At 42.2% G+C, this 20,005-nt stretch overlaps 1 protein-coding gene across 1 annotated transcript in view; it reads left to right on the forward strand.

Annotated features, from left to right (window-relative positions):
- The window catches only part of MALRD1 (MAM and LDL receptor class A domain containing 1), a 481,748-nt gene that overhangs the window by 229,887 nt on the left and 231,856 nt on the right, over positions 1-20,005 (forward strand). The window contains 1 exon segment of the mRNA XM_043509412.1: positions 17,313-17,469. Coding sequence (XP_043365347.1) covers positions 17,313-17,469 — 157 coding nt within the window.

Below are 20,005 nucleotides of genomic sequence, written 5' to 3' on the forward strand. Positions count from 1 at the left end.
CAAAAAGGGTGTTACAGATAGCATGAGTTATCATGTAATTTGTTCCTAAAAATAAATAACCCTGGTAACTCCTTCATATTTCAGGCAATTTACCTTGCCCATCCAGAGCAAGCAGTAAAATAAGAACGCTTTATTCTTGTTTGGTTTTATATTGAGAACTTTCAATTAAGGCAGCCACTTGAGCACAGTCCCTAAGTGATTGCCATATTGAACACACAAAATATGACAACAGGTTTCTGTCCTATGATTAGGGAACTATATCAGCCAGACACTGTGATTTCCAATCCTGTTAGATGGTACAAGACCCATCTATGTTTTGTCCATTGGCACACTGGTGCACCCCAAAGGAGAAGCATAGTTCTCTCCCTGAAATCTAGCAGTTTTCTCTCTATACTCCCCCCAAATAGTTTAATTTTGGAGAAGTCCATTGAAAATAAGTGTTTTGCTACTAACATATAATGAATTATCATAGTTCAGCTCTAAGTTATAGTCATTCACATACAGAAAGAACACAAAACTAATATGACTGGTTTAGTAGTTTTATTTACTCTGATAGTTAATGATGCACGAACTGTAACACTTTCTGTCAAATGTTTGATACTATTGTTAGGAGATAGGGTGGACTGATCAGTAAACTTGGTTTTCAAGTTTTAAAAATAAATCTCCTGTACTCTAAAATCTTGTGGATACAGTTTCGCTCCCTTCCCCCATCCTATGAGAAGAAGAACCAAAAAATTGAAGTTTGAATATCAGGTGAATCACACGATATTTAGAACAAAGGAGCTATCTTGGATAATGAAGTGTGGGTCTTATCTTTGTTCTATCATCACTGTGACTTGTCAGAATTAGCCTTTCATTCTCAGGTTATTTTCTGTGTGCCAAGGCCAACATAAATATATATGGAAAAAGAACATAAAACCATACATAGCAATCACATAAATTCATTTCACTTAAGTGAAATGGACAACGGTGTTTTTCCTGCGTCTTCCAGACAAAGACAAATTTGAACAACACACTCATAACTGATGTACACAAAGGACCAAAAAATCATTCACACAGAATGTTTATCTAAATGTATCAAGTAATTTTGAGGGCATCTGATTTTTTTCTTATTTGATCCATGTATCTAGACTTTGGTATCTTTTAATAGACTCATAGGTTTCATACATATATTTTTGTTACATTTGCTTGTTGCTGAATTTGACTGAGGGCTTTCCTTATGTTAATCTATTGCCTCACCTTGTCATTGGGACTACTCATATGAAGAAGCTGAACAGAGCTTGGCTTTAAAAGGTAGAAAATTAATGTACCATTGGAGCAAACTATACATTGTATTCTGGCCAGATTGTTTAACCTATTCCATTGCACCTGGAAAGAAGACAGGTAATTAAGGATTAGACCCAGCTCAGGAGAACCAGACTGGGTGGTCCCTACAAAGAAAGGACTGCAGAAAATAGGCAGATGGGACCCAGAGGAGAAGTAAGTAGTTGGGAGTTTCCACTTTCTGGGAAAGGAATCACATAGGGGCTTGCAGTATGGCCCTTGTTCCCTGGGACTGTCCTTGGGGGAAGAGGGCAGTTGAGGAGAAGGAGATGTCACTCCTGAAGCAAGTCTGGGAGAAGAGAGTCTCAGGGAAGAAGCCTTGAGGTTCAGCAGCTCTGGAGGAGCTGGACCACCTGGGAGAAAGCCCTGGGAGGTGGTAGCACTCTGTAACAGAGAGCAAGGAAGAACTCTGAGGAACCTGCTGAGGACTGAGCCTGGGAAGGATGAATGAGTTTTTATTTCTTCAGTTTTGATTTGGGACTCTGCAAGGGGTGAGAGGTCTGCTGTTCATAGGTGCTGAGCACCTTCACTCTCACTGATATCTAAATTCACCTCTGACACTCGCTCCATTTGTTTAGTCACCTAAATATGAATTTAGGTGCCAAAATTTAAACACTCACGTTTGAAAATTTTATCCCTAGCTCTGTGGCCTACTATCCCTGGACCTAATCCAATTTTCAGATATGTTTATGGGAGAGAAGGGAAATAAAGGAACTATTAAACTTAAACCAAATACAAGATAAACAAACCAAATCTCAAAATAAAATATAAAAAGAGCCAGTTTTATCACCTCCCTGAAGCAATAACTATAAAATTTCTGTCAGTACAACTGCAGGATGATTGGGCCCCCAAGTCATACTTTTGTATGCCTTTAATAGTTATAGCTTTATCACATCCTTTCGGATATCTACCTTCCAGCAAATTTACCTCTACTTAGCGATAGCCTGAAAATGATATTGCTTTTTAAATTTCAAGTTTATTTTGCATGAATGTTAAACATTTGAGGGAGGTTATCAGGCAGGAACATTTTTCCAAAACCATGTTGGGATTATTTACTCTTTTGGGTAATTATTGCTGTTTAAATTACACTTTAGCGCACAACCTCCAAGGTGAAGATTCACATTCCTGACCACAGTTTACTTTCAATTCCTTTTTTAATTAACTGAGAAGTTTTCAAATTGAAAACAAAGAGTCTAAGATATCAACAGAGGAAAGCCTGCAGTATTATAATCTTTCAGCAGTGCTTCTCAGTAGTTAATCAAAAAATGTAGATTTTGTACCAGCTGCTGGAAATATTTTAATAATTGAAAAGTAGTGAGCTATTTGAGTGGGGGAGGTGGAAAATCCTCTTCCTCTGACTCAGTGGCCACTGTTAATTTGAGCAAAAGATAAGTATGAGTCAGGAGTATAGAAAAGCAATCCAGACATGTAGTAGAAGGATGAGATTATCTGGAGTTGATAATCCCTTTTAACACAATTGAAAATGATACATTTTACTGAACATGATTTGCTTTAATCCTGCATATTTAGGCCCTGTTCCTGCAGTAAGTTCCACACAAGTGGACGTCTTCATCCACATAAAAGTCTTTTTGAAGTCAGCGAGGCGTTGTGCAAGTGGCTGCATAGACTGGGGGCTGTTGCATTAATTTAGATGGAATATTTAGATGGACTAAATTTATTTAGATGGACTAAAGGTGTTAACATGACCCAGTCACTGTCCAACATTAAACAAAGTCTAGGACTTGATATAAAAAGACCTCAGTTTACTTAGCACCATGACAAACACACCATTAAAATAGTTAAACTATTTCAAATGTAAAGTATGAAATAAGGGGTTCATTTTAACATCGTCCCTTTTTCCCTTTCCCTTTAGCTGCAGTGGGTTTTTAAAAGGAAACCTCCCTGTTGTTTGACAGTCTCTTAGATCATATTAATGACGGTAATAACTGTTCTTTTGGGGAAAAAAAAGAAATTGGTTGAGATGGGCTGCTGCTGCTGTTACTCTTGTAAAAGTCCAATGTTAGGGCTTGGCTACACTTGTAGATGTAGAGCGCTGTGAGTTAAACCAGCCCTCGGAGAGCACAGTAGAGAAAGCGCTGCAGTCTGTCCACACTCCTCAGCTGCAAGCGCAGTGGTGAGGCCACATTTGCAGCACTTATAGTGGCATTGGGAGCAGTGTATTATGGGCAGCTATTCCATAGAGCACCTCTTCCCATTCTGGCACTGTGGCTTATGGGGAGAGGAGGTTGCAGGGCATTCTGGATCCTGTCTCAATGCCCCGTGATGCATCAGTTCACATCCCAGCAATCCCTGTGCTTCTGTAAACATCTGGCACCATCTTTCAACTTTTTTGGAACTGTGTGCTCTGTATTCCCTTTCAGTCTGAGGGAATGGAGCCCAAAGTGCTGAGGAATATGCTGATGAGACTCGCCAGCATGTCCTGTTTGGCAGTCAGGTTACTCCTTAAGCTACAAACTGACAGTGATGTGTCCGATGATGATGTCGAATCGTGTAACGCATATGACACAAGATTGCTTATGGCATTCACGGACATGCTCACCACTGTGAAACACCACTTTTGGGCTTGGGAAACAAGCTCTGAGTGGTGGGATCACATCGTCATGCAAGTCTGGGATGATGAACAGTGGCTGCAGCACTTACAGATGAGAAAAGCCAATTTCATGGGACTGTGTGAGGAGCTCGCTTCCACCCTGCGGCACAAGGACACGAGATTGAGAGCTGCCATGCTATTGGAGAAGCAGGTGCTATTGCAATCTGGAAGCTGGCAACCCCAGACAGCTATCAGTCACTAACCAACTTGGAGTGGGAAAGTCGACCATTGTAATCATGTTGATGCAAGTTTGCAGGGCCATTAATCACATCCTGCTCAAAAGAACCGTGACTATGGGTAACATGCATGACATTGTGGCTGGCTTTGCACAATAATTGGGTTTCCCTAACTGCGGAAGGGCAATAGATGGGACGCATATTCAAATTCTGGCACAGGCCCACCTCCGACTTTGTTAATCAGAAGGGATATTCTCTATGGTTCTCCAGGTGCTCGTGGCTCACCATGAGCATTTCATTGACATTAACACAGGCTGGCCCAGAAAGGTGCATGACACATGCATCTTTTGGAACACTGGTCTGCTTAGGAAACTGCAAGCCAGGACTTTCTTCCCAGACCAGAAGATCACTGTAAGGGAAGTCAAAATACCTATTGTGATCCTTGGAGACCCTGCTTAGCCTTTAATGCCATGGCTTATGAAACCCTACACAGAGAGCCTTGACAGCAGCAAGGAGCGGTGGAAAAACAGGCTGAGTCGGTGCAGAATGATGGTGGAGTGTGCTTTTGGCTGTTTAAAGGGCCGCTGGCGCTGTCTGTGTGGGAAGCTGGACCTGGCCGATGACAATATCCACATGCTCTACCCTCCATAACATTTATGAAGGAAAAGGTGAAAGATTCACTTGAGCATGGAACTCAGAGGTTCAACACCTGGAGGCTGAATTTGAACAGCCAGAGAGCAGGGCTATTAGGGGCCCAGCAAGGGGCTGCAAGGATTAGGAATGCCTTAAAGGAACAATTTGAGACTGAAAGCCACCAGTAATGTTTGGTGCCATGCACGGGAGTGAAGAACAGTAGTTCCAATGTTAGTAGGAATCTGGGTTTGCTATAGTGACTTGCAGTGCCTGTTGCTTTCCTGGGCTAAGGTATCTTTTACTTAATGCAATAATAAAGAATGTTTTCAAAGCCAAAAAATCCATTTATTTAAAAGAGAATTAATTTATTGAAAAGAAACACAACTGCTCGGGAAACAGAAAAGGCAAGGGGATGGAGTGAGAAATGGTTCAATCACAGACTTGCCTATGTCCTGTTCTCATACTCTGCCTTCCTATCTGGAGTGCTGTACAATGAGTGCTGCACTTTAGGCTGGCTAAAATGCATGGTGATGGGGATTGAGTGTAGTCGGTAAGGATCATAGTTTGCAGGGCTGGGTGGTGAAGCTACAGGTATTGGAGGCAGCTGGGGTGATAAGAACGTGGATGTGGGGGAAAGTATGTTGGAGGTGAGATGGGGACACGAGGGAAAGAGTTTTGGGAAAAGGGCTGCAGGGGGAGTTGGGCACAGTAGTGCTCCTCCCGCATAGCTATAAGCGCCTGTATTGAGTCTGCTTGGCACTCCATAATGCTTAGCAGCTGCTCCGTGCTTTGATGCCGGCATTCCACATTCTGCTGGTGGACCCTCCTTTCAGTCTCCTGCCACTCTTGCGCTTTTTGATTTTCATTAAGGGACTGCTGCATTACTTCATGCAGCATGTCCTCTTTGCTTCTATGTGGCCTCTTCCTAATTCTTTGGAATCTTTCAGCCAGTGATAACATGGATGGCTGAGATCTCAAGGTTGCATCTGTAAAGGCGAAATGCAACACTTAACAGAGGCAGCATTGTTCACACCAGACAGAGCAATGATTGGCCCATACTTAAAGACAAGCACAGTCTACACAATAGCAGAATTTTCCTGTCCCAAAGCGAGTGCACATAATCCACAGGAGCCCCAAAATGGTGAGTAAGCACGGGGCAAGGGGGACTGATTGTTTCACGGCTGTACTGTCCTCTGAGTTTCTGTGCCTTGGGGAGAGCTGACAGCTGCAGGGGGCCCCTATACTGAACACTGTCTCCACATTTTCCACAGGAGTTCATCCTGAAAGATATCTCACTGCTGAAGGTGACCTGGGAAGCAAGGGAGGGTCTTCTACGACAATACAGCTTCCACCCTGGCGCATATGCAGCTTGCCTGTGTGCAGCAATGGTCCTCCCGCTCCTCACCGCACAGTGGCGTGGACACGTTAGCCTGACTGGGACAAGGAGCACCATAGCTCTCCCAAGGAACCTGCACAGGCACATTGCCCAGCTTCTGCATGAGACCTTTGACGAGATTGCTGAGGCCAAGTACTGCAATGTGAGAGAGCACATCAATACCCTATTCCACATCTAGGCATGCATGCAGCCCTAACCCTTCTTGCCCCAAGAGCCCGCACCGAATAACTTTCTTCCCAAAATAAAAGCAGCTTACCAGGCACCTCCTCTGGTGTTTGTCCTTCCCCAAGCACCGGCCGCTGCAACTGGCTACCTTCTTCCTGGCTTGAGAACAGCTCCTGGCTGAATGCCTCTAGGGATGCCAGGATGTCTCCTTCCTCCTCAGCACCCTCGCTCCCACTTTCCTTCTCCTCTTCCTCCTACCTTGTTGAACTGGGCTCTGAAGTGTCCATGGTGGTACTCGGAGTGGAGATGGGGTTGCCCCCAAGTATTGCATCCAGCTCTTTGTAGAAATGGCAGGTCACAGGGGCAGCACCAGAGTGGCAGTTTGCCTCCCGGGCTTTGTGGTAGGCATTCCACAGCTCCTTCACTTTAACTCTGCACTGCAGTGCATCCCGGTCATGGCCCCTTTCCATCATGTCCCTTGATATCTGTCCGAAGGTATTGTAATTCCTATGGCTGGAGCACAGCTGGGACTGGACAGCTTCCTCCCAGCAAACACTGATGAGGTTCAGCACCTCGCCATTGCTCCATACTGGGAATCGCCTGGCACGTGGAGGCATGGTCACCTGGAAAGATTTTCTGAGAGCACTACACACCTGGCTGAGCAAACAGCAAGCGTTATGTCTCTCGTCAAGGTGGATTACCAGGAGTGCGCCAGCCACGGAGTCTGGGCGGTCTACGTACTTTGCCAGTGTGGACATGTTGTGAGTTAGGGTGCCTGGGCCTGCTTTAATGTGCTCTAACTCGCAAGTGTAGCCATGCCCTTAGAAGGACAAACCCCCTTGTTTGACAGTCTCTCAGATGATATTAAAGATGGTAATAACTGTCATCCCAGGTAGTGTTAGCCTATTTGGCTCATTAACGTCCGACTCCACGTCATAATTTTAACACAGCCCTTGAATCATGTTTACTTGGCCTTTTGGTTTAGAATAATTAAATTGTATCTCACATTTGTACCTTTTCCCATCAATAGTTGCTACTAATAGATTATTGTAGCATCTCATGAAAATTGCCTTTTTTTATGGTTGAGCTCACAATTTAGCGAAATTTGTACGCCCACTTGTCACAACAGGGCCTTAAAGAGTCTGTTCTCTCTTTGTTAATCTAGACCAGGATACACTTGAGATCAGGAGATAACTATTTTAGGTCCTAGTGATGGGTGCCCAATATGCACAGATACACTCTAGGACACCTGAGAGGAACAAACACAGGGTGGAAGTTCTCCAATCCTGATTCTTGTCTCCTAAATAGCACTGACAACCCATCCCCCTATGATATGAGGCAAAGAGATGAGTTGTTGGACAGTGCCTGTGCTTCAGGGACATATGCCTCCTCACACAACCATGGCAACTGTCCACAAACTACGCTCCCTGTATTTGCTTTTGACTTTCGAACAGTAATAATGTGCATGGATTGACTGTGTATAGAGCAATTAATTTGTTGTCATATAGGTCCTGTGCCCCTTCTTGGTTTGAAAGTTCTTCCAAATTAGATCTGGTTGGGAATTTTTCAACAAAATGTTTTTTCATGGGAAAATGCCAGTTGGATGAAACCAAATCTCTCTGTGGGACTGTATCAGTTTCAGTAAAACTTTCTGGTCTGGGACAGAATTTTGAGAGCAATAGGGACTAGAATAGCCACTGGCCACATGGTTAGAGTACTCCCCTGTGATATTAGGAGACCCAGCTTCAAATCTTCCAGTGCCTCATTTCATATCCTATATGAATACCCTAATCTCTGGGGCAAGTGTTTCCAGAAATTTTTGAAAGGTCTTGGTTTTGACCCAGTGTGGAATGGGAACATTTTTTGAACTCTCTTAAAAAATTTTTCCTACCCAGTATGTAGAACTCTTTTTGTTAGTATTTACAGCCAGACTTGAGCTTGAAAGAGCAGCTAGGTAGCTGCACAAGTTTTCCCTGTTCTGGATCCATTTCTGGGTTGTTTGCCCATATTTATATATTTTTAAGTCTAAATTATAACTGTGTCTATTTAAACTAAGTTTCAGAGTAGCAGCCGTGTTAGTCTGTATTCGCAAAAAGAAAAGGAGTACTTGTGGCACCTTAGAGACTAACAAATTTATTAGAGCATAAGCTTTCGTGAGCTACAGCTCACTTCATCGGATGCATTTGGTGGAAAAAATAGAGGAGAGATTTATATACACACACAGAGAACATGAAACAATGGGTTTATCATAACACTGTAAGGAGAGTGATCACTTAAGATAAGCCATCACCAGCAGCGGGGGGGGGGGAAGGAGGAAAACCTTTCATGGTGACAAGCAAGGTAGGCTAATTCCAGCAGTTAACAAGAATATCAGAGGAACAGTGGGGGGTGGGTGGGGGGGAGAAATACCATGGGGAAATGGTTTTACTTTGTGTAATGACTCATCCACTCCCAGTCTCTATTCAAGCCTAAGTTAATTGTATCCAGTTTGCAAATTAATTCCAATTCAGCAGTCTCTCGTTGGAGTCTGTTTTTGAAGCTTTTTTGTTGAAGGATAGCCACTCTTGGGTCTGTAATCGAGTGACCAGAGAGATTGAAGTATTCTGCAACTGGTTTTTGAATGCATCCGATGAAGTGAGCTGTAGCTCACGAAAGCTTATGCTCTAATAAATTTGTTAGTCTCTAAGGTGCCACAAGTACTCCTTTTCTTTTTGGTTTTTGAATGTTATAATTCTTGACGTCTGATTTGTGTCCATTCATGCTTTTACGTAGAGACTGTCCAGTTTGGCCAATGTACATGGCAGAGGGGCATTGCTGGCACATGATGGCATATATCACATTGGTAGATGCGCAGGTGAACGAGCTTCTGATAGTGTGGCTGATGTGATTAGGCCCTATGATGGTATCCCCTGAATAGATATGTGGACAGAGTTGGCAACGGGCTTTGTTGCAAGGATAGGTTTCTGGGTTAGTGGTTCTGTTGTGTGGTGTGTGGTTGCTGGTGAGTGTTTGCTTCAGATTGGGGGGCTGTCTGTAAGCAAGGACTGGCCTGTCTCCCAAGACCTGTGAGAGTGATGGGTCGTCCTTCAGGATAGGTTGTAGATCCTTGATGATGCGTTGGAGAGGTTTTAGTTGGGGGCTGAAGGTGATGGCTAGTGGCGTTCTGTTGTTTTCTTTGTTGGGCCTGTCCTGTAGTAGGTGACTTCTGGGTACTCTTCTGGCTCTGTCAATCTGTTTCTTCACTTCAGCAGGTGGGTATTGTAGTTGTAGGAATGCATGATAGAGATCTTGTAGGTGTTTGTCTCTGTCTGAGGGGTTGGAGCAAATGCGGTTATATCGTAGAGCTTGGCTGTAGACAATGGATCGAGTGGTATGATCTGGATGAAAGCTAGAGGCATGTAGGTAGGAATAGCGGTCAGTAGGTTTCCGATATAGGGTGGTGAAATTTCAATAATTTCCATCCCACCATCCCACCTCAGCCTGGACCAGTCAACACAAGAGATCCACTTCCTGGACACCACGGTGCTAATAAGCGATGGTCACATAAACACCACCCTATATCGGAAACCTACTGACCGCTATTCCTACCTACATGCCTCTAGCTTTCATCCAGATCATACCACTCGATCCATTGTCTACAGTCAAGCTCTACAATGTAACCGCATTTGCTCCAACCCCTCAGACAGAGACAAACACCTACAAGATCTCTATCATGCATTCCTACAACTACAATACCCACCTGCTGAAGTGAAGAAACAGATTGACAGAGCCAGAAGAGTACCCAGAAGTCACCTACTACAGGACAGGCCCAACAAAGAAAACAACAGAACGCTACTAGCCATCACCTTCAGCCCCCAACTAAAACCTCTCCAACGCATCATCAAGGATCTACAACCTATCCTGAAGGACGACCCATCACTCTCACAGGTCTTGGGAGACAGGCCAGTCCTTGCTTACAGACAGCCCCCCAATCTGAAGCAAACACTCACCAGCAACCACACAACAGAACCACTAACCCAGGAACCTATCCTTGCAACAAAGCCCGTTGCCAACTCTGTCCACATATCTATTCAGGGGATACCATCATAGGGCCTAATCACATCAGCCACACTATCAGAGGCTCGTTCACCTGCGCATCTACCAATGTGATATATGCCATCATGTGCCAGCAATGCCCCTCTGCCATGTACATTGGCCAAACTGGACAGTCTCTACGTAAAAGAATGAATGGACACAAATCAGACGTCAAGAATTATAACATTCAAAAACCAGTTGGAGAACACTTCAATCTCTCTGGTCACTCGATTACAGACCTAAGAGTGGCTATCCTTCAACAAAAAAGCTTCAAAAACAGACTCCAACGAGAGACTGCTGAATTGGAATTAATTTGCAAACTGGATACAATTAACTTAGGCTTGAATAGAGACTGGGAATGGATGAGTCATTACACAAAGTAAAACTATTTCCCCATGGTATTTCTCCCTCCCACCCCACCCCCCACTGTTCCTCTGATATTCTTGTTAACTGCTGGAATTAGCCTACCTTGCTTGTCACCATGAAAGGTTTTCCTCCTTCCCCCCCCCCCCCCCCGCTGCTGGTGATGGCTTATCTTAAGTGATCACTCTCCTTACAGTGTGTATGATAAACCCATTGTTTCATGTTCTCTGTGTGTGTATATAAATCTCTCCTCTGTTTTTTCCACCAAATGCATCTGATGAAGTGAGCTGTAGCTCACGAAAGCTTATGCTCTAATAAATTTGTTAGTCTCTAAGGTGCCACAAGTACTCCTTTTCTTTTTATTTAAACTAAGTTGCCTTTTCTGAAGTCACTATACTCTGTCTCTTATCCTTTTAAGCTGGCAAAGGAATGTTAGTATGGGTGCATGTCTGCACTGCTTTTGTAGCATGTAATGCCATCTCTGTATGGCTGAACTATGCAGTACCAGAAACTGGCTCTGAAGTTTACACACTAAAAAATGTAAGTAAGATGTATTCCACTTCCTGCCTCCCCACAACAGCAGTTTCCTGACATTTTGTATTTTTGTTACAGTTTTTGTCAGAAATGCAGAAGGTCAGAATAATATGTGGAAAGTTATAAACCTTGTAAAGACATGTATCATAGACTTAAAAATATTTAAATAGTTAGAATTTTGACCAGCCTCTTCAGAGCAGGCTACTGGCACTGTAAACAAAGAATAATGATGATCAATAGAGGATCAAACTGTAGAATGATGGAAAGTTCAATATAGCACAGTTTACAACCATCTTTCATGGAATATATGAGGCAGTAAAATACTGATACTGTGCTCTGGTGATAAAATACATGAAAGAAATGACATAACATGAATCCTCTCTTATAAGCATCACTGTAATGAGAAGAAAGAGGAGGGGCTTAGCTCCCTCTTAGCCATTTGATCAATGAGCTTGCAAAGTGAAGGTTCCTACTTAACTGAGACCATCAAAGGTGAAGTATTAATGCGTATGTTTGTAAACCATTGATGCATCTGAGCACCAATTTATTTTAGAGATTCTCTGTGAATTTGTGTAGTTGCAAAGTAGAGATAAGGCTGAACTAAAACTTCATCTGTGAACATTTCCAAGGGCTGGTAGAGGTCAGATTTTGGTTTCAATTTTGAGCCTAGACACTATCACTATACTGAGCCAAAACTTGATTCCAAATATCCCTCAGGAGTTGGAAAGGTTTTTTCTTTTTTGCAGCCACTTCCAAACTCTGCAGCTCAAGACAATATCTGTTATGAAGCAAAGGATTAAAGTTTTATGACCTGAATTGGCAACACTGGGTTAGGGATTTTGGGAGGGCCTGCAAAACAATTTAAACACTCCCTCTCTCTCTCCCTCCCCACCTCAAACACTGTCTCTCGCTCTCTCCCCCCATCTCCCTCTCTAGCCCTCAAAACATACCAGAATCCTGCTCATCCATGATCACGTCAAGGTGCGTGGGGCTAACCTGAGGGTTTTGAGGAGGACGCCTACCAGAGTTTTTTAGGCATTCCCGTATTTAGCTGACCTCCTGTATATGAAAGGGTGTTGGGAAGCCAGTGTTTGCAACAAACTCATACTTCAGAAGTGGAGTTCAGCTGCTCATGCTGAGGTCTGTGCATCCAGTAAACTCCATTAAAATGTTGGCAATTTTGTCGTTTTAAGTTAATTAGTGTTACTGAAGTGTTACAGTAATTCCTGTGTATAGGGAACGCTTACACTAGCACAGTAAAATTAATTGCTTTCAAATAGTAAATGTCAACAATATAATGATGCCTGCTGTAGCTGCCAACATTGAGACAAGCTTTCCAATGGATAATTTTCCAGATAAGCCAGGGATCTAGTGGCTACTAGGCCCCCAACCACTGAAGGAGTCTGCGTGCATTGTAGTAAATTTTAGCACTCATGTAGCACTATATTGAACACCTAATTCTGCCACCTTTATTAATGTCAAACAGTGCTCTACTGCATGATTGGCCTCACTGAGGTGTCATTAACAAGTGTATGTTTGAGAGTGGTGCTATGCAGAGACTAAAACCAAAAACATAGCATTTTCAGATGTGTTTTAGAAATGAAAAGTGATGAGTTAAGGGAGTTGTCAGTAAGTTGCATGACTGAGAAGCTGACACACCAAAAGTAAGATTGCCAGCTGACCAAATATGCAATAGCAGATCTCCTAGACAGTGAGTTGGTAATATCCGAGTGAAAAAGCCGAATAGGATGAGGCTCGAGGAGTAGGGTGACCAGATGTTCCATTTTATAGGGACAATCCCAATATTCAAGGCTTTGTCTTATGTAGCTTAAGGAATCATCCACTTTAAAGGCAGCTTCTTTATGTACTGTGTGCTAGGTAATAACATGAAAGTATGCAATGTTTCTAAAACTAAACTGGCTCTTGATTGAGAGAACTTTTTATAAAGGTACCACAACTGCAGCTAGCATTCAAGCCATGGGCACAAAAATTGATTTCCTGGTGCCTCTTCCAAATTCTTCTGTCCTGCAACATGTGCTCCTACAAGTTTTATGCAAGTTGCAAGAGCAACCAGTGTAAAAAAACCTCAAGGGGAGCACAGTATCCACCACTAGCTTCTCAGTTTTGTGAGGAAAGTTGCTGCTTCATTCTATGTGACCTGCAGGTAATAGAAAAGCATTTTCTGGTGAAAGCCCAACTTTGCAAGAACTGCACCAATTAATTCCTGTCTTTTAGGTGTCGTTCAAACCACTGGAGGTGATTTTAGACACATCTGCACTAGTTCTGGGCTATGGAAGCAATAAGCAGCCAAATTTCTACTTCTCAAAAGTTTTTGAGGTATGGTTGAGAAGAGGGTATTCCTGTTATGAAGAAGGCTATTTAACCTTATTCATACATCTTTTATGACCCTCCAGGAAAGATTTTGATGGAGAAACCCAAAGCAAAACCAGGAATTCCAAATTACTTCAGAATGATTGAATGTCACTGAGGTAACGGCCTTGCACAATAAGACTAGCCATGGGAACAGCAATTAGACTCACTTGAACCAGGAGGCTATCTGCAACTATGTAGGTTCCAGAACATTACCATTTCTCCTGTGTGCAGCTTTATTGGGGAAAACTGTTAAAAATGCCAGGTCTGCTCTTAACTTTTTGGTCTGGTTTACCTTAATTCAGATAAAACTGGAGTAAACTTTGGTCTGATTTCTTATGGCTGAAATAGCTGTCCTGCAAACATCTACATCATCATCGTGGAACGATAGTTTTGCAATTACTAGAATGAGACCATCAGCCAGCGTAAATCTCCACTGATTTCAAGCTCCTTGAAGTCAATGGAGCAATGTGATTTACACCAGCCCCTACTTTTTAAAATCTTGTGTTCTGCTTTTGTTTCATGAAAAGCTTCACTGAGAGGTGGCTTATACAAAGTTTTATTTGAGAAGGCATTTTTAACAGGTGTCTTGGAAGGCCAGGCATCCTAGTGGTTAGAGCTGCTGGCTTTCAGCCCCCTGCTTGGTTGAGGTGCCCCTGAGGGAAAGTGCCCCTCCCAGCAGGGAGTCAGAATCTGCTGCCCTGGGCTACTTCCTACCAGTCTCTTCAGTTTGGGGCATCGCCTCTCTAGTCCAATTTCCTGGGAAGCCTGCTTCCCATAGGGTTCTCTCTTGGGTCTTGGGCAGCATCTTGCTGCAGTCCCAGGCTTCTTCATGTGGAGCAGCTATCAGTTGGTGATGGTGAGCCCCACAATGTCTCTGGGGTTTGCTCACTCAGTTACCTTAGGTGCTGGAGGCTCCTTAGCTGGTGCTTACTCCCAGATTGGCTTCAGGTATAACGGGTCAAGGCTTGCTGAGCCCGAAGGCTCTCTTTAACCTCAGCTGTGCTGCTTCATCACAGTCTACTTATAAACTTCCATGCACTTTCCTTCTGTTATAAGAAAGGAATATTTAAAGACTGGGAACTGGTTAGCAATGTTTTATGTGTGACGGTGGACATGTTAGCTCAGATCATTACTGCTTCTCTCATGCAAGTATTTGATTTCACCTGTGCCTATGTGCCTGGATAGATCCAGCCAACGTGCTGCTTTGTTTTTATTTTGTTCTTCATTTTGCCCTTATGAATCATACATATCTCATGTACCCCAATTAACATATGAGATTATCTGCAAAACGACATACCATTGCCCGAATAAACCCTTCATTTTATGGGACCTGTAACTACTTCGTTTTTTACCCCTAACTCAAAAAGACATAATGGGAATTATTCGCCTCTTTATTTACAGAGGTTTTTACACATGGTGTGGTAGCAATTCCATATCATACAGTAATCATAGCAACCTCACCTGCTAACCAAGGTAGGACTAGACCAGAGCTTGTATGGGAAACCTCCAAGGAACACCTAGTGACTTTAGAAAAGTATTGCTGCTGATAACTGGGTATCAGAGTAGCAGCCGTGTTAGTCTGTATTCGCAAAAAGAAAAGGAGTACTTGTGGCACCTTAGAGACTAACAAATTTATTAGAGCATATCCGATGAAGTGAGCTGTAGCTCACGAAAGCTTATGCTCTAATAAATTTGTTAGTCTCTAAGGTGCCACAAGTACTCCTTTTCTTTTTGCGATAACTGGGTAGTAATCCTTTTTTTTCCCTATCAGTTCTGAACCATGGAACTGTAATGGTTGGCGTGTAAGGGTATTGTGCTACTGAAGGTGGTGTCTTCCTACCAAAATGTTCTCCACAGTTTCACAGTGATATGTTATTTGCCTTCACTTCCTCTTCTGCACTTAAATTAAATAGGCTGAAACTGTAGGAGGGGTAGAAACTCTTATGTCTAAAGACATAAGTTAGCCATTGATTGCAGGGGTTAGAAAAAACTTAAGTTCTGGGCAATTCATTACATCATTTTTCATTACTGAGACTTTAGACCTTCCTGTTCAGCAAAACTTTTAACAGTAAAGAAAATGAGCCATTAGAACAGCATGTGGGATGTGGTGGATTTTTTTATCACATGAAGTTTTTAAAATTAGGATTTGGATGTGTTTCTAAAATATATGCTCTACTCAAGGACAAGATATAGGCCTGTTGAAGGAATTACTGGGTGAGTTCTATGGCTTGTGCTATTGCAGGAGGTCAGACCAGATTCTCATAATGGACCTTACCTTAAAATCTACAAATGGAGGCAGGATACTGGCTACAGTGATCATTGGTGGATCTAATAAGACAATTTCTATGTTTCTAACTTCTTATAGCATGCACTGTTCAGCAACCCCAGATGTTCTACCCCAAAGATGGATCATTTTACCAGCCAATGATATGCAATCATATGTATATCCCTCATCTACCTTAGAGGCATTCTGGGGCTTAATTAATATTTGTTATAACACTTCAATATTATCTAATGAAAGGTGCTGTTTAAAGTATTATTACAGTTTTCTAGTGATAAACTTGCATACCTTCTCTCAAAGTGACTCCAATTGCATAACTATCATTTTTCCCCCTCAGAACAAGAGAGGAAGTCTGTGATTAAAGCACTAATGAACAGATTTGTATTAATTATTTTAAAATGGTCTTTAAAGAAGCAGTTTCAAGTCCAAGACATCAAGGAATCTCAACTGGATTATTGAAAAATGTGTAGAATTTGTAATATCTATTAATTCCCCTAGAGCTGCTGGAACTCATCAACAAAACAATGCACCAAATTCTTAATTCTAACTCAGTACAAGTGACAAGATCCTTTAGGAACTGGTGTCTAATGGTTAGAGCTGAGAGCCTGAATGTTAGGCTTCTGTTTCTTGCTCAGCTATTTTACAGAAGCATCTCTGCAAGACACCAACCTCCTAACCCACTCCCTTATTTCTAGGATGACCATATTTCCCAAAGTGAAAATGGGACATCGTGCAGCGCTCGTCCGAGCCGCCTGGTATAGCCTCTCACCTGAGCCCCACTGCCCAGTGCTGGGGCTGACAGCCTGAGGCTGGGTGCCTGGCGTTGCTGTACACCATCCGCCTCTTCCCCTACCGAACATTCCTCCATGAGCCCCTAGGGGGCCGTGCCCCACTTTTTTGGCAAAAGTGTGCTTTTGTCCCATTTGCTTTTGTCAACTGATAATCTATTGCCGGCCAGGCACAGTTAAGACCTATAGGACCTTGTGCAAGATTTTAAAAAATGGGATCCTAAAGTTGGATCCTAAACCCTTCTTTAGTCTCCTAAATAAATGATGCAAAATTGCTCAAAATTGCTGAGCACTCAGCAGCCTCCACTGAAGTCAATGGAAGCTTCTGGGTTCTCATGACTCAGTCACGTATATCAATCATGAAAATCAGGTTGTTTAGGATCCTAACTTTAGAAACCAAATCTCAGCTTCAACTTCATTGTGAAATGGGAATAACACCTGTCTTCTCAGGGATTTTGTAACATTTACTGATATATTAATAAATTAAAGAGCTTGTGGATCCTCAGATGATTGCAAAACAGTATTACCATTTGCAAATCTAGAATTTTACTATGAAAAGATGTATTGTTTTAATAAACTCTGCTTCTCTGAACAGGGTTACTAAAGAAGGCTGGTATCTGTATGCAGACAGTTCAAATGGAGAATTTGGTCATACTGCTGACATTGCCACTCCAGTCATTTCGGTCACTGGACCCAAATGCAAACTGGTATTTTGGAACCATATGAATGGTGCAACAGTGGGTTCTCTGCAGGTACGGAAACAGCATTAGAGTTTTCTGAAATTACTATATGAAAAGTCATGCCCTATCATTTAGTTTCATCAAGTCTAGACTGCTGATAAATGATGATGAACAATTATCCACACTTCACTCCCCACAATATGGTGTGACTGAGGGAAGTGTTAGCTGGAGTAAGCTCCTGAAATGGTAACTTTTTACAGCATAGATGCACTTCTGTACAAGTAAACCTTTGTACAGCATAATCTCTTTTGCTACTAAGATACATTGAGTGGATATCTGAACATCAAAGATCTTTGGATGTGACCAAAGGGTTACAATATGAAACTATCTTTGTTAGTTGGGGTTTTTTTCAGTTGTCTCATTGGTGTGATTTCCCCATGAGGTTTCATTCGTATTGTTGCTTAATTTGATTGAAATAAGCCGAATTGAGATTTTACTAGCAGTTAACTATAAAAAAATGTTTATCCATACCCCATTCTGCGTACCACTGTAAAAAGGAAAACACTTTAGTTTACACAAATACCTAACTCATTTAACAGCACATTGACCCCATTCATCTGAACTAGGAGAATAAAACAGGGAAACAATTCTAGACAGGTTTTATTGCAGTAAGTATAAATTATTTTTATGGTGTTATAAATAGAACAACAGCAGCATTTCAAAAATCCATAGTAAAAATATTTCAGATAAAATACACAAAGGCCAGATCTCAGCTGGTGTAAACTGGCAAAGCTCCATTGACTACTCAAACACTACACGTATTTTAAAAAGGATGCTGAAAAACTGGATAGAGTTAAGAAAAGATTGAATGATTCATGGTCTGGAAACAGTCCTACCTGTGAGAGATGTAAGGAGCTCACCCTATTTAGCTTATCAAAAGAAAGGTTAAAAGAGGAGTTGATGGTGATCTATAATTACTTAAAGAGGGAGAATATACCTGATACTAGAGGGCTCATTATTCTAGCAAATAAAGGTATTACAAGATTTGATGGCTGAAAGTTGACATCAGCTATGTTCAAACTTAAAATAAGACTTTTTTAATAGTGAAGATAACTCACCACTAAAAACAAGGGATGTGGTAAATTCTCCATCACCCACAGTCTTTAAACCAAAATTGGCTCTCTTTCTAAAAGGTTTGCTTTAGTTCAGCCACAAGCTATTGGGATGGATGCAGGAATCACCCGGTGAAATTCCAAGGTCTGGGTTAAGTGGAAGGTCAGACTCATATTGGTCCCTTCTGGCCTTAAAAATATATTAAATCTGTCTGTGATTCCAAAAATATTGGAACTAACTAATCCTGGAACTTTCATTTAACTGTTTTGGTATGAATCAAAAGCTCTTTTCTGGTGCCTTGTTTGGGAATAAATTGGAAAAGCTTTCTTCACTAATATTCCAAGGTCTGGTATCAGATTAAAAACTTGTGGTCAAACTCTGAATTAAGTACTCTCCTGCTTACAATATGCACATCTATCCAGTAGAAACAATAAAAACAGTTGCATAATTTAATTGCCAAAAACCTGCATTTTGTATCTGCAAAGCAAGATGGCCGAACTTTCTCAGCTTTCTACTTTATTTTTATTAAACACCTGCTGGATGTAGGTGTAACTTACTAGGACAAAGAAACAGATAAGGGAGACAAGCTGGAAGCTTAAATCAGGCATTCTCAGTGTAATGAGGATTCAGAACTGATCATATATCCCCCTAATAGGCCTTCATCCTGCAGAGTACTGAATATTCCAGGCCTGATCTAGCAAAACATTTAAGCATGCGTGTAACTTTAAGCATATGAATAGGCACATTGATCTTGGTAGTATTATTCACATTCTTAATGTTATGTATGTATTTAAATACTTTGTTAGATGGGACAGGAGTTTTCAACATAAGGCAGGATTATGCCCACAGCCACTATTAATGCTAGCGAGTTTTGTTTTGATTTCTGAGGTACATCTGAATCAATGAGGCCCGGAGCCCACCTTTTCCTTATGACCTCTCTTTCCACTGCCTCACTTTTTGTTCTCCTTGTCACTTTCCTATATGTAATTTACGGTCCAACATTCACGCAAACCCACATATACATAATTCTGTGTTACCTAATCCTCCATCTTGCTTTTCTCCTAGACAGAGGGAAGAACAAAAGGGGAGCAGTGGAAGCATTAACATTCCTGACCCCTTAAATTAGTGGAGCCGAGATGAGCCAGAACCAAAGTTCTAGATCCAAACGCCTCTCAAATTTTGGGGACATTCATATTTGGATCCAGTCTTGGCATCTCAGGCCCTTCTTGTAGGACAGGGTTTGGGGAGATTGTACCCCCCAGGATTGCATGTGGAGGGGAACCTCAGTGCATGGATCCTCACCGCCTGCACAAAAGGGGGGTTCAGACATGTCCGTGGTACCACCCTGCTGAGGCCTCACCATTCATCCATACATAGCATGGATCTACATAGCATGGAGAGAGGAGAGAGCTGGATGCACTAGGGAAAGTGAGTGGGTGTGTGTTGGGTGGGGAGGGGGAGGGGCAGGAAATGCCATAGAGAACATAAGCCAGTC

The sequence above is a fragment of the Dermochelys coriacea genome, chromosome 2 (genome assembly GCF_009764565.3).
Source record: "Dermochelys coriacea isolate rDerCor1 chromosome 2, rDerCor1.pri.v4, whole genome shotgun sequence".
Taxonomy (NCBI): Eukaryota; Metazoa; Chordata; order Testudines; family Dermochelyidae; genus Dermochelys; species Dermochelys coriacea.